General features: G+C 44.5%; 1 protein-coding gene across 1 annotated transcript; it reads right to left on the reverse strand.

The window, feature by feature from the left end:
* Window positions 1-4503: 4503 nt before the first annotated feature.
* Window positions 4504-11842, reverse strand: LOC140686369 (uncharacterized). The gene is made up of 4 exons (XM_072940105.1): window positions 11816-11842; window positions 8674-8826; window positions 8207-8297; window positions 4504-7595 (listed from the first exon to the last, which is right to left on the reverse strand). Exons 1-4 carry the CDS (start codon window positions 11840-11842, stop codon window positions 5668-5670), a joined length of 2199 nt encoding a protein of 732 aa, XP_072796206.1. The 3' UTR covers window positions 4504-5667.
* Window positions 11843-12996: the final 1154 nt, after the last annotated feature.

Raw genomic sequence — 12996 nt, forward strand, 5'->3', positions numbered from 1 at the left:
TTACCACTTTTCCTCTACAACTAAAAGGTGTTTTTCTATCTATATCTTGTCTATATAAAATGAATAGGAGGTATTTGATGCTAGAGATGGGCTGGGGCCCTACAGACCTAGAGAATTACAGAATTTTATTGCTCAAAAAAACTGTAGAGGTTATTTAATTTAAACCCCTTAATTACTTTATCAATAATATAACTAAGAACTCATAAATAAATCGTTAACTAATTAACTTACAAATACCGGAGGACTAGCAAGCCTTTAAATGAATTCTTATGTAACTCAGTCAAAGAATTATCTCTGAGAATTCTGAAAAATGAAAAGGTTATTTTTGGATCAAAATGCAAAACAACTACAATTATTTACTACATAGGACTAACTCCCATATGTAGGAGAAATCTGGGTAATGGTGCCACCTGAGTACCTTAATTCTTATTTTAGACATGGTGATCTCCACTCCAGTTTCATTTAATCATTTCTTCTCACATCTTCCTTTGTGTCCATGTCTTTTCATCACACACACACACGCACACACCCCATCCACTCTGCCTCACCAAATCATGTATTTAATGCCTATTCTTCCGATCACAAGTCCTTGGTTAGAACCCAACTCTGGGCAGCACTGATGCTGCAGAGCTGCCACTCCTTTCTCGCTTTTCCCAAACCGCATCTGGAAGTCCCAGACAGAGTATATCAGGGCTGGAAATGAAGTCTTCTGATTTTTGTCCCCACTGAAAATTTTTTTTTCAAAATTAGAATGTACGTAAAATATACATACCTGTTCACTTTAATAATTAGAAATCCGCATGTGACACCATTCACGTCAAGAAAGAACACAGCCAGCGCCCCCGGAGCCCCCGCTGTGCTCCTTTCCAATTGCAGCCCTCTTCCCTAGAGGAAGCCACTATCCTGACTTTAATACTGATTACCTTCTTTTTCACATGTAGTTTTGCCTTTTATACATCAGCCACAAAGAATATAACTTATTCTTCTTGAACTTTATGTGTGTGGAATCATTTGTGTATTATTCTCTATGTTCTTTCATTCAACAATATTTTGTAAATTTATTTTACTCTTGCATATAGCATGTAGTGCTGCATGTCTAGCAACATGTGGCTACTGAGTGCTTGAGTGGCTAATGTGCCTAAGGAGTTGAATTCTAATTTAATTTAATTACTTTTAAAATTAAAATGTAAAAACTGATAGTGTAATTACTGGAAAACTTTAAGTGTGTTTGCAACAATTTGGGTATGTGATACAACTTTTCAACTGTAAATTTTAAGAAAGCTAAGTACAAATAAAATTCAGCAACAAAATTGAGATTTCAAACAGTACAGACAAACACTACGGAGACTCATTAATTTTTATACTGATTACAGGTAGATATGACAATACTTTGGATATTTTTGAAGACAACGCAAAAAGATGCAGAACATCTTATCAACAAGGTAATTTGGAAGTCATATTTATGATTTGTCTATTCAAGTTGAGTAATACAAACTGCCATGAAAAATGCCAGTTAACTGCTTTGAATATAGCTTTTCCCCTAAAATCACTTATTTTATCTAACCTGACTTGTCTACAAATCAGTATAAAAAAAATAGAAAAATGAGTAAAGGACAGACAATTCAGAGATGAAATACAAATGCTCAGCACACATATAAAATATTTAAATTCACAGGTACTCAGAAAAATTCAAATTCAGATGGAACCCCTTTTATTCACCCTTCAGATCAGCCAAAAACATGAGGAATATCCAGCAGTGGAAGGCTGTGGGGAAGTAAAGGCTGTCAGGGAGTGCTGACTGGATTGAAACTGGCACAAGGTGCTTGAGGGCAATTAGAAGTTTTTATCTACATAGTCTTCACCCCAACAATCCCATTTCTGGTATCTATTCTACAGAAATACCTCACAGGCTCACAAAGATGCATGTACAAGGATGTTCATTGCAACAGTGTTTATAACAAGAAAACTGGACATAATCTAAACACCTTTCAACATGGGCATTATTAAACTGATATGTCCAATACTATGGACTATTATGCAGGAGTTTAAATGAATGGGGCAACCCTCTATGTACTGAGAAGTAAAGAAATCTAAGACGTATCGTGACATTAAAGAATCAAGTTGCAAGATTTTACCACTTATGTAAAAAGGTATAATAAAGTCACACAACTAACTTATTGTTATCTGTAAATATGTATGTAGTCAAATACAAGGAAAAGAGTCTGGAAGGACTGTTACTAAACTCAAAATTGTGTGGGTGGGGGATTAAGGCACAAGGAGGGTTTTCACTATACCTGTTATTTCATTTTTCTATATGGAGGATATAATCATGTATTACTGGTATAATGGAAAATAAGTTTAAATTGGTTCTTGCTTATTTGAATGACGGCCTGCCAAGTTTAATTTTTTAAATAAACACAGAATTTCAATCAATAGGTTGGTTTGGAATGTGAAGGGGGAAATACCTTTTAACACGGCTGTTGACCTCAGAATTCTGGACCAAGAAGAATGTGAAAAGGCAGTTAGTGTTTTGTATGCATATTTAGAGAGAATATACTCACAGTTTCTCAGTCCAGCGGTAAGGCTTCCATGTATTTTCATCAATGGAAGAAATAGAGTTTCCTTGGAAATCTCTGTGAAGAAACACAGTTCATATCCTTAAATAGGTAGGAAGAGAATGAGCAGAGTAAGTGAGACAATCATGGCAACCTTGTGGGGAATACTCAAATGCAGAAAAGACCAGCTTTCTAACTCCCACAGCTTCTCAGCTTCCCAGTGGGCCCAATTCCTAAAGATATAATAAAGATGTAATGTGACGCCACTGGCACAAGCGATGAGGCATCTCCTCAGAACCTGACCTGTCTGTCCATTTTCTTGGATATATATTGCCAATTGTTTTGAATGTAAGTCTTTTTTCTCCCAGAGTCACTTATGTGTCTAAAATGACTCCTACAAATCAATGATAAAAATGGCAAAAATGTATCATTATCAGTAAGTAAAGAAATCTTATGCCAGGTAACACCAAAGCTTTGGCTCAGTGCCCTCTAACTCTCTCCAGGTATTGGAAGGATACGGGCAGTTAGAAATTAGAGACTAATATGGAAAACTCTCTCTCAGACATATTGCAAAAGGAAAAGCACAGATCGCTGAATGAGGAGTAAAGTTATTACCTCATTAGGGGAAAAAATGCAAAGGAAAGAGACTGGAAGGAAGGACACACATCAAAATAGTAACATAGTTATCTTATGGGTGGGGGGGAGGGTGGGGAGAGAATTTCACATTTTATCCTGTATATACTTCTATGACGTTTTCTTTTAAACAATGAGAATGTATCCATGACTTACACATTTAAAAGAAGCTGTTAAGTGCTTGAGGTTCAGTTTCAACCACTAACTGTGGATGGCTTTGAATCTTTACCTTTAGCTTTGTCCTCTTCCCTCAGCAACAACGATTTAGCTTATATGCATATTTTTCAGGGGGATCAGAAATAAGTCAAAACAGATACCTGTCTGGCCACCTGCCTACGGGACATTTCCACTCAAACAGAAGCCTTCTGGTTGCTTTATGTTCATCAATAAAACTGAATCCATTTCCCTCAAACTGGCTCTCCTTCCCAACTGTATTTTCACCTGTTGTACCACCATCATTCTCATCAACATACTTGATTTTTCTCTCCTGTACCCCTCAGCCCCTGACTGTAGGCAGTTACTAAACCTTGTCGGTTTCCCTTTGTCATGCTCTCAGGACTTCCTTCTCCTCCTGTCACAACCACGCTAGTTCAGCCCATTCTCGCTCTCCTCCTAGGTTTGGTACAGCATTCTGTTTGGTCTCCCTGAATCCAACCTTCCTCTCTAGATCACACTACATATGGAATCTAAAATAAGCTTCTTGTTTTCATTATTTCTCTCTTTTCCTTGAAAACTTTCAATGGCTCCCCACATCTTATACCATATTTTCAAACCCCCCATTTTTAACAGTCAAGGTTTTTCATAGCATATCTTTCATTGGTGCTTAACCCAGTTCTTCACAGCTAGACGATCTCTTAAATCCTGATTCCTGCAGCCATGCCTTTCCCTAGACTGTACTCCCTATTTTTACTCTAACAAATCACAGCCAGTCTTTACATTCCAGTGACAGTTTTAGCTTATCCATACAGTTTCCCCTGACCTCCACACCCGAGTGATTCCAGGTTCTGGTTAATTTCAGCACCTCTCTGTATCTTTTAATACTCAATTACACAACACCTCCCTTTTAAGGTATAGTCTCATTCTTCCCACCTATCACTGTGATGTTCTGGAGACAATGCCATACTTCTGTGGCTCCCACAGTACTTAGCCTTGGGTTAGGCATAAAATGGGTGCTATATATAGAAATCCTGAGGGCAAAGATAAGTAATCAGTATAACTGAGGGACTGAATAAAAATAATGGCTAACACTCAAATATATGCTAGGCACTGATATAAGAGCTTTACATGCATTAACTCATCTAAATCTCACAATAATCCTACAAGATGGTGACTATGATAATCCCCACTTTCCAGATGAGGAAACTGAGTCACAAAGCTAATAAATGGCAGACCTGGATTCAAACCCAGGTAGTCTGAATCCAGAATTTCTACTCTTAACCACTTTGTTGTATTACCACCAATGAGATGGGGAGAGGGACGTGTTGCTGCAACGAGGATGGAGCAAAACTGGGAGAAGAGAAGATGTTAAGAAACTAAATAATGGAATCAAAAATAGAGAAGGAAAAAGAATAAGGGCAATTATAAGTGAAAGACTGGAAAAGGAATGATAGTAAGAAGGCAAATGAAGATAAGAAATCGCTTATAAGAGAAACAAAAGGTAAAAACAGTCAGTTAACATGAGCTGGGGAGATCAGGAAGACCCCAAAGGCTGCCAGGTCAGGCAGGATGCAGAGAACAAACGAGGAAAAGCAGTTCTTACAGGACAGTGAAGGTGCTGTTGTAGCTGTCGGGCTCTGGCACAGGCACTCTGCGGAGCCTCTCCTTTGGGCTGAGACCAACGCAGGACAAGGTCTCGTCACTGCAGGTGCAGAGCTGACAGATGTTCACTCTTGTGGGAGCGCTCTGCTCCGGTTGCTCCTTTTCTGAGGTGTATGTTAACAGACTGTACCACTGAAATTTCAGTTGAAGCAGGTGTCTTCAGTGACCCTGGGTGCCGAGTTGTGGTAAATTCCTGGTCTATACGTGGAACTGTGACTCGAGTCAGGTCTGGGTGTGCAAATGCCACCCTCAGGAGAAGGAGCTGTAGTCTTCCGGAGGACTGTAGAATGTTGAGCCTCCATAGCAGGTTCTGAAGTCACGGTTAGCTCCAGGTCTACATGATGAGGTGTGACACTGGATGGTGTTGTCTGCTGACCATGACCCTTACTTGGAGTTGGAATGGTCACCTCCTGATGGGGTGGATATTGAACGACAACCTCCTTTGGTGGTTCTGGGGGCTGAGTTGGGGTCTCTTGCTTGGTCGGAGAAGGTTCAACATCCACACTGGATGCTCCAGTTACAGTAACTTCCAGGTCCACAGTGTGAACTGTGACTGGAGTGATGCTTGAAGGGGCAAGTGTCACCTCAGGGTGTTCTGGAGGGGGAGATGTGGAATGTTCAGCTTCTGTAGTAGGTTCTGAAGTCACAGTAAGCTCCAGATTCAAAGGTTTATCTGTGACACTACAGATGACATTAGATGCTCAGGGTAATCCTGGTCTGGTGTGGGAACTGTCACTTCCTGATACAATGAAGGCTGATGGGGCTCTAAAGGCCAAGTTGGGGTCCCCTGCATGGTTGGAGAAGGTCGAGCCTCTGTATTAGGTTCTGGGCTTAGTGTAAGTTCCAGATCCAGAGGATGAACTGTGAACTCAGTCATGGCTGGATGCTGAGCCAGCACCTGCTCTGCCTGTGGAGGTGTCACCTCCGTGTATGTTGGATGAGTTGTCTGCTGCAGGGATGCAGAGTGTCCAGCCGCTGTAAGAGGCCCTGGAGTCACGGTAAGCCCCAGGTCCAAAGGTTTATCAGTGACACTGGGGGAGCTGGAATGCTGAGCTTGATTCTGTCCTGGTGTTCCAACTGTCATCTCAACCTCCTTAGGTGTCTCTGGAGGCTGAGCCAGGGCCTCCTCCTGAACTGAAGAAAGCCCCACCCCCTCAGGGGGACCTGCAGTCTGAGCTGTGGCCTCTTGTTGGCCTGGAAAAGAGTCAATCTTCCCAGGGGGCTCTGGAGATGGAGACAGAGGCTTGGACTGGACTGGAGAAAATTCAGCCTGCTCGGGGGAAATGGGAAAATGAGCAGAGCCCTCCTGTTGCTCTGGAGAACTTTCAGCCTCCTTAGCAGGCTCTGGAGTGATGACAACTGCCAGATCCAGGGGTTTACCTGTGGTACCAGGCATCACTGGACGCTGAGCTTCACCTGGACCTGCAGATGAGAACGTCACCTCGTTATGGATTGGAGGTTGAGCTGTGGCAGCTGTAGAGGTCTCTGGAGGCTGAGTTGGGGGCTCAAGCTGGACTGGAGAAGGTTCACCATTTCCCCAGGGGGCTGGAGGCTGATCCGGAGCCTCCTGTTGGGCCAATAATGGTTCCAACTGCTCAGGGGACCCTGCAGACTGAGCTGAGGCCTCTTGTTGGGGCGGAGAAGGTTCAGCTTCACTTGTGGGCCCTGGAGTTATGGTGAGTGCAAGGTCCACAGGTTTAACAGTGACACTGGGCCGCTGCAGAGACTGAGCTTGATCCTGGCCTGGAGGAGAAGCTGCTGTCACATCAGGCTCTTGAGAATGAGCTGAAGAGGGCTCAGCCTCAGAAGGAGACTCTGGACGCTGACCTGTGCTTTCCTGCTGGGTTGTGGAAGGCTCTATCTCTGCTGGAGACTGAGCTGGGCTCTCCTGCTGGGTGGCTGGTTTCACCACCTCAGGATGCTCTGTGGGCTGAGCTGGGCTCTCCTGCTGGGTTGAAAAGGGTACAACTTCCCCATTAGGCTCATAAGGCTGAGCCGGTTGTCCCTCTCCACCTGGAGAAGGCTCAGCTTCCTCAGGAGGCTCTGGAGGCGGACCTGTGGCATCCTGCAGGGTTGGAGAAGGTTCTGCCTCCACAGAATACTCAAGAGGCTGAGGCAGGGCCTCCTGCTGGGCTGTGGTAAAGTCGCCTTCCTTAGCAGGCTCTGGAGTGACCGTAAGTTCCAAATCCACCGGTTTAAGTGTAACACTGGATGGGTTGGAGTGAGCTGGATACTTACTTTCAGGTCGAGCTGCTGCCTCCTCACTCGCTGGAAACTGAGGTGCATTCTCACCAAGGAACCCTGGAACTTGCGCTGGGGCCTCTTGCTGGAGTGGGGCAGAGTCATACTCAGGGCTCTCTGCAGGCTGAGCCTGGGCCTCCTGAGAGAATGAAGGAGGTTCCGCCGCCTCAGGATGCTCTGCAGGCTGAGCCTGGGCCTCCTGCTGAAGTGAAGGTTCCACCTCCTGCTGAAGTGAAGGTTCCACCTCCTCGGGGCTCTCTGGAGGCTGAGATGCAGCTTCCTCCTGGACTAGAGAAGGTTCCACCTCCTCAGGGCTCTCTGGAGGCTGAGAGGGGGCCTCCTGTGGAACTGGAGAAGTTTCAACCACATTAGTGACCTCTGGAGTTACAGTAAGTGCCAGATCCACAGAGCTAACAGTGACACTGTGCAGGTCTGACTGCTGAGCTTCATTCTCATTGGGACCATTTACCTCATGAGGCCTTAATTGTTCAGCTAAAACCTCCTGAAGCCCTCCCTCCCCCAGAGGGACGGCAGCGCCTACTTCCTCAGGGCCCTCTGAAGGCTGAGACAGAGCCCCCTGCTGAAGTGGAGGTGGTTCTGTCTCTCCAGTGGCCTCTGGACGCTGAGCCTGGGCCTCTACCTGGGGCAGAAAAGAGTCAACCGTCTCAGGGGTCTGTGGATTTTGAGCAGGACCCTCTTGCTGGGGTGGAGACTCAACCTCCTGAGTGGGCTCTGGACGCTGAGCCTGGGCCTCCTGCAGGGATGAGGACATTTCAGCCTCCTCAGGGGGCTCTGGAGGCTGATCTGGGCTTCCCAGAAGATCCAAAGGTAGATCTATATCTACAGCTTTGATCTTATTACCTTTAGGTCGAGACAGAGCTGGGGCCTGATTCTGATCCCAGCCTAGCATGGAACCTCCTCTGGGAGCTTTTGATGCTGGGTTAGCTTGTCATTCTCACCTTGACGTGGAACAGCAATGTCCTGATATGGCCCTGCAGGCAGGTCTCCATTTGACTCCACGTCCGGGTACAGAAGCGAAGTCTCAGACTCCTGTGTGAAAGAATTAAAGTCCCCTGATTGTGAGTTGGGGGTCTGCTGGACAGAGCCCAGGGACCACCTCAGGGGCCATCCCTGGACCAGAAGCCAGAGTGGCTGCCAAGCAAAGAGCTGCAGCAACCAAAAATACTGGGGAAACATAACACAAAGACGGTTCGGGCACAGTGACACAGGCTAGTAGGAAACTGGCCAGGCACACTGAACAGACACCGAAGCGAAATGCCAGCTTGGCTACACGTGAGCCCCTCTCCTGCCTCATGCCCCACCCTGTAGTGACACCTCCTTTATTAGGTCAGAGTGGACATGCAACCACAGTCAGGCTTTTTCCCAGGGCCCAAGCCAACCTCCCCCCAGGAAAGGTGACACTTACCTCCTGCCGGGCCCTCTCTCCAACCCTAGCCTGGCCCCCTGGCACAACAAGGCAGGATTTGGGCTGCAGACCAGAGTGGCCCCAGACTCCAGCAGCGCAGGGGTGGGGGTGAGGTGGTGCAGAGCTTCCCGAGAAGTCACAGGGCCTGGACTTCTGGCAAATTCAAAAGTGCTAGCCCAGTTCTGGGCATCTGAACTCCTCCTCCTCAAAGCTGACATCTGAGAGACATTCTTCCTCCCCTTGGCCACACTGCTTCCAAGAAAAGTAGCTGACCTACAATATGAGCACCAGTTAGGGCGGCGGGAGGGGAATACACCTTACAGTTAGATATTCTAAAGTGTTGCCATGTCCTCTGAACTCTCAGCATCCATGTCTGATTATAAAATTCACCACTCTATTATTAGGGGTTACCACTGAATCAGTGATGACTCCAAAGTTTCTGCAGGAAGGGTTTTGGAGTAGGTGAGCAATTCACTCTGAGAAAGAGTGTTGGAAACCAAGCGAACAGCCCTTTACATTAGCATGGGAAAATTTCCCCATCTCATCTTGTCTCAGCACAGCCATCAGTCTAGAAACAATTACAATGCCCCTTTTCAGAGGTCTACCCTGTGTGCACACACAGAGAAGACACCTAGGTTGTTAAAGTTAGCATGTTGGGGGGAGGTATAGCTCTGTGGTTAGTGCGTACCTAGCATGCACAAGGTCCTGGATTCAATCCCCGGTACCTTCATTAAAAATAGGGGATGGGAAGGGATAAATTGGGCACTGGAGACTTGCAAATACTAACTACTATAAATAAAATAGATAAACAAGTTTATACTGTATACCACAGGGAACTGTATTCAGCATCTTCTAGTAACTTATGGTTAAAAAATAAGAAAACAAATCTATGTATGTTCCTACATGACTGTGTATTGTGCTGTACACCAGAAATTGACACAACATTGTAAACTGACTGTATTTCAATAAAAATTTATTTTTAAGAAACAATATATGTAAATAAGTAAATAAAAATGTGATTACCTCCTCCCTCTCATAAAATAAAGTCAGCATGTTAAATAATTTTCTTGAAATACTGCAACTAGCACCCAGTTTACTTCCCTCACAGCCCTTACAATCATCTAATTTTAGTCCTTTTGAATTGTCTGGCACACCCTCTGGCCACTAAACTTCATGGAGAAGGAGCTTGATCTTACTCCTGGCGTTAAATACATAATGGATTTTAAGTGGAATTGATTCCAAGATTGGCCAGTGAGGAATGGGTCTGTTGTTATAATCAGCTTTCTGAAAATTTTAGCATCGATACTGAATCCCTTCCTCTCACTTTTCACAAGAAGCTAGACTTCTTAAAGCCCAAACATGGATATGATTGAAGTGTCCCTGGCTTAAACTTAATTTAAAGTAATTTGGTATAAATTGAATTAAAATAATTATCTTGTGCAGAAGAAACTTCAAATACTTTTTCAGAATGTAACCATCTTTTCTTTCTCTACTTTGTTCCCTTCATAACAAACTTGAAAACGCTGGGGTGAGTTACATAATTAGAAATCTAGCTGCAAATTAAGTTCTCAATGACATGAAACACATTTTTACTCCTTAAAAAAAATCTTACATGCAGTACATTAATATTTTCTTTTAGAAATTACTTTGACAACTTAATCCCTAATTCAGGACATCCATATAGTTAATTTATAGAAAGGTTTTTCAGTAAAATACTTCACATAAAATATATATGAGATGCTGAGATCTGGATAACAATACACCTTATTTGAAAGGCATTCACAGTTTACAAATGCTGCAGCATAATCCCATTTAAGGCCGTATTTACTTGAATCCTAAATGCTTGGGATTCTGCTTGAGGGGAGTTTTAAAAGGCCTGTGTCTTCTCCTGTGTCCACAACTGTAGAAGCACACTGATGGCCCTGCTCTCCAAATTTCAAATAAGGGGTCAGAGCCAAGGGTAAGGATAACCAAGAAAGTCTTAAGTGGGGAGGATATAGTTCAAGTGGCAGAGAACATGCTTAGCAAGCACGAGGTCCTGGGTTCTACCCACAGCACCTCCTCTAAAAACAAGTAAATAAATGAATAAACCTAATTATCGCCCCCCCTCAAAAAAAAAAAAAAGTCTTACCCATAAACCACAACCAGCAATTTCTGGAATGCATCTGTCATAGCCTTTGAATAGCAAGCTTCTGGGTTATCTTCCTTTTCTTAAGGAATAATAATGGCCCTAAATCCAAGAAAAACAAATGGACTTAAAATGCCTATCTGAATAATTGATTTCTGTTATACATTTAAAAAGAAAAATGCATCTGTGATTCTTAGATCACTATCACAGCAATTAAGGACAGGGCCAACACACAAGTGTGGCTGAATGGCTCTGTTGTAGATACATCCTGGCAGGACACATTTTTACTGCCCAGATCGATTCTGGAAGTTCCTGAAGTACTAGACAGGAGATGCAAGCCAAAAATGCGGCACAAATCTCCCATCACTCAGATTTCAAATGGACAAGCTAAAGCTATGCTCCTGCTCTCCCGTGCATAAACAGCTGGAATCGCACAATGAGACAAATTTGGTGGTGGTGCAGATGATCTGGTCTCTCCCAGGGCATCAGCCACTAGGGTGGATGGTGGAGCCTCCTCCACTCCATTAACTAACAGACCTGCCTCTGACTTAAAACCCTAACCCCAAATACCACAGGTTCTAGGAAAAAAACTCAGTACCAGCTGGAAAAACCTTTCTAGGGATCTACATTTGACTTTATCCACTCAAGTCCTTGTATAGGAAGCAAAGGACTGAAAATTTACACAAGAATTTAAATCTTCAGATGATGATTTTGTTGGGATAACTGAAGGCTACAAGAAATCTGTATTGGAAAGGACTATTTTAGCACAAAACAAATTAGTAACCAAAAATGGGGGAAAAAAATTTCCCTCCTCCTAAGCTTGACAGGCAGAGCTCTAAAATTTTAAAGTTAAAGGTTCTGTAAGGCATCACCTAAGATAAGAACCTATATTGCAAGGCAGAAAAACTCTGCCCAGGGCTTTAGTTGCTTAGCCAGGGTGATGTATCTGAAAAAAAAAGTTTTAGAAAGAAAGAAAAAAGGAGAAATCCCACCCCCTCACTACCCACCACACACTGGGTAGTCCCAGGGTTCCTCGGCCATGCCAGCTCCAGGACACACATACTTCTACACATTTTATAAACAACTAAAAGTATTAGCACTCTTTTAGCATCATCTGCGTTAGCAAGTTCCTTTGAGAGTCCAAGTATCTCGTGTTAGCTCTCTAAGTAACTTAACACATTACTGTGGATTTCTTACATTGCTAGTTCTTTCTTATATCTCCATTTCAATTTTAGATAGGATGTAGTATAGAAATATATTCATAAAAGTTTACATACAAATCAAGTCAAAGCATTCTTTTTTTTTTTCTTTTTTTCATACAGCTCCCTTGCCCAAAAGATGTCAGGATGTGGTCAACTCCTCCAAAGAAAAGACACAAACGAAGAGGCAGACAAGAAAATCATTACAAGTCTCTGCCCAGGGAAGGCAATAGTGCCAGGTGTCTCCTTGAGGATACGCACAGGACGGTTCTTCCCTCACCAGGGGACCAGTCCCAGAGGTCCAATCTCCTTCTCCAGGAGCTAGGTAGTAGCAGAGCCAGCCTTAGGCTGGGTCCCACCCCTGGCTAGACTCCTGGGGCTGGCCCAGGCTGGGAGTGGGCTTCCTTCTCACTGCCGGCTCCCTGGGGGAAGTGGAACCAGCAGAGGAGCCCCTGCTAGGGGAAGACCATGAAGAGAGAAGGGAGCCGCGCTAGCCCTGGTCCCCATCATTCCATGCTTTCCCCTGATCTAGATCAATCTGACCTGGGCTGACCCTCCCCACTCCACCCCCGCCCATGCCTTCAGAAGGCTGGTCTAGGGGAGCCCCTGTGTGAGGCACTGGCCTCAAGACCTGATTCTGTAAGGTGTTGACAAAAGAAAAACCAGACATCGAGGCAACAGGAGAGGAACAAAAGCAGCCAACACTGGAAGGGACTCATGACACTAGGACAATCCCATCCCCTACCACTGGGGCACTGGAGCCCCTAAAAGCCTGCTGGGCCCTCCAAAACCGTAACATCCTATGGAGACCTGGACCTGCCCCTCTCTTCACAAAGACCTTTCCTGGGTCTCACTCTCCCTGTAAAGCACACCACAGACACATCACTCTGATCTGAGCAAACAGTGCCTCCTCAGTTCTCAAGACCTGTCCTTAGTCCCACTACTTCCCTCTGCATCGTCCCGCGCGGAGCCAGGCGAACGAGGCAAGCGGGGCGC

The sequence above is a fragment of the Vicugna pacos genome, chromosome 16 (genome assembly GCF_048564905.1).
Source record: "Vicugna pacos chromosome 16, VicPac4, whole genome shotgun sequence".
In the NCBI taxonomy this organism is placed as follows: Eukaryota; Metazoa; Chordata; class Mammalia; order Artiodactyla; family Camelidae; genus Vicugna; species Vicugna pacos.

Bases quoted from the DNA above. Each gene is read 5' to 3' on its own strand.
- LOC140686369 (XM_072940105.1), bottom strand. From the start codon at position 11,842: ATGGCCGAGGAACCCTGGGACTACCCA. The intron at 8,827-11,815 runs GTGTGTGGTGGG...TGAATTTGCCAG, and splicing joins AGGAACCCTGGGACTACCCA to AAGTCCAGGCCCTGTGACTT. The intron at 8,298-8,673 runs GTAAGTGTCACC...TCTTTCACACAG, and splicing joins GAGAGAGGGCCCGGCAGGAG to GAGTCTGAGACTTCGCTTCT.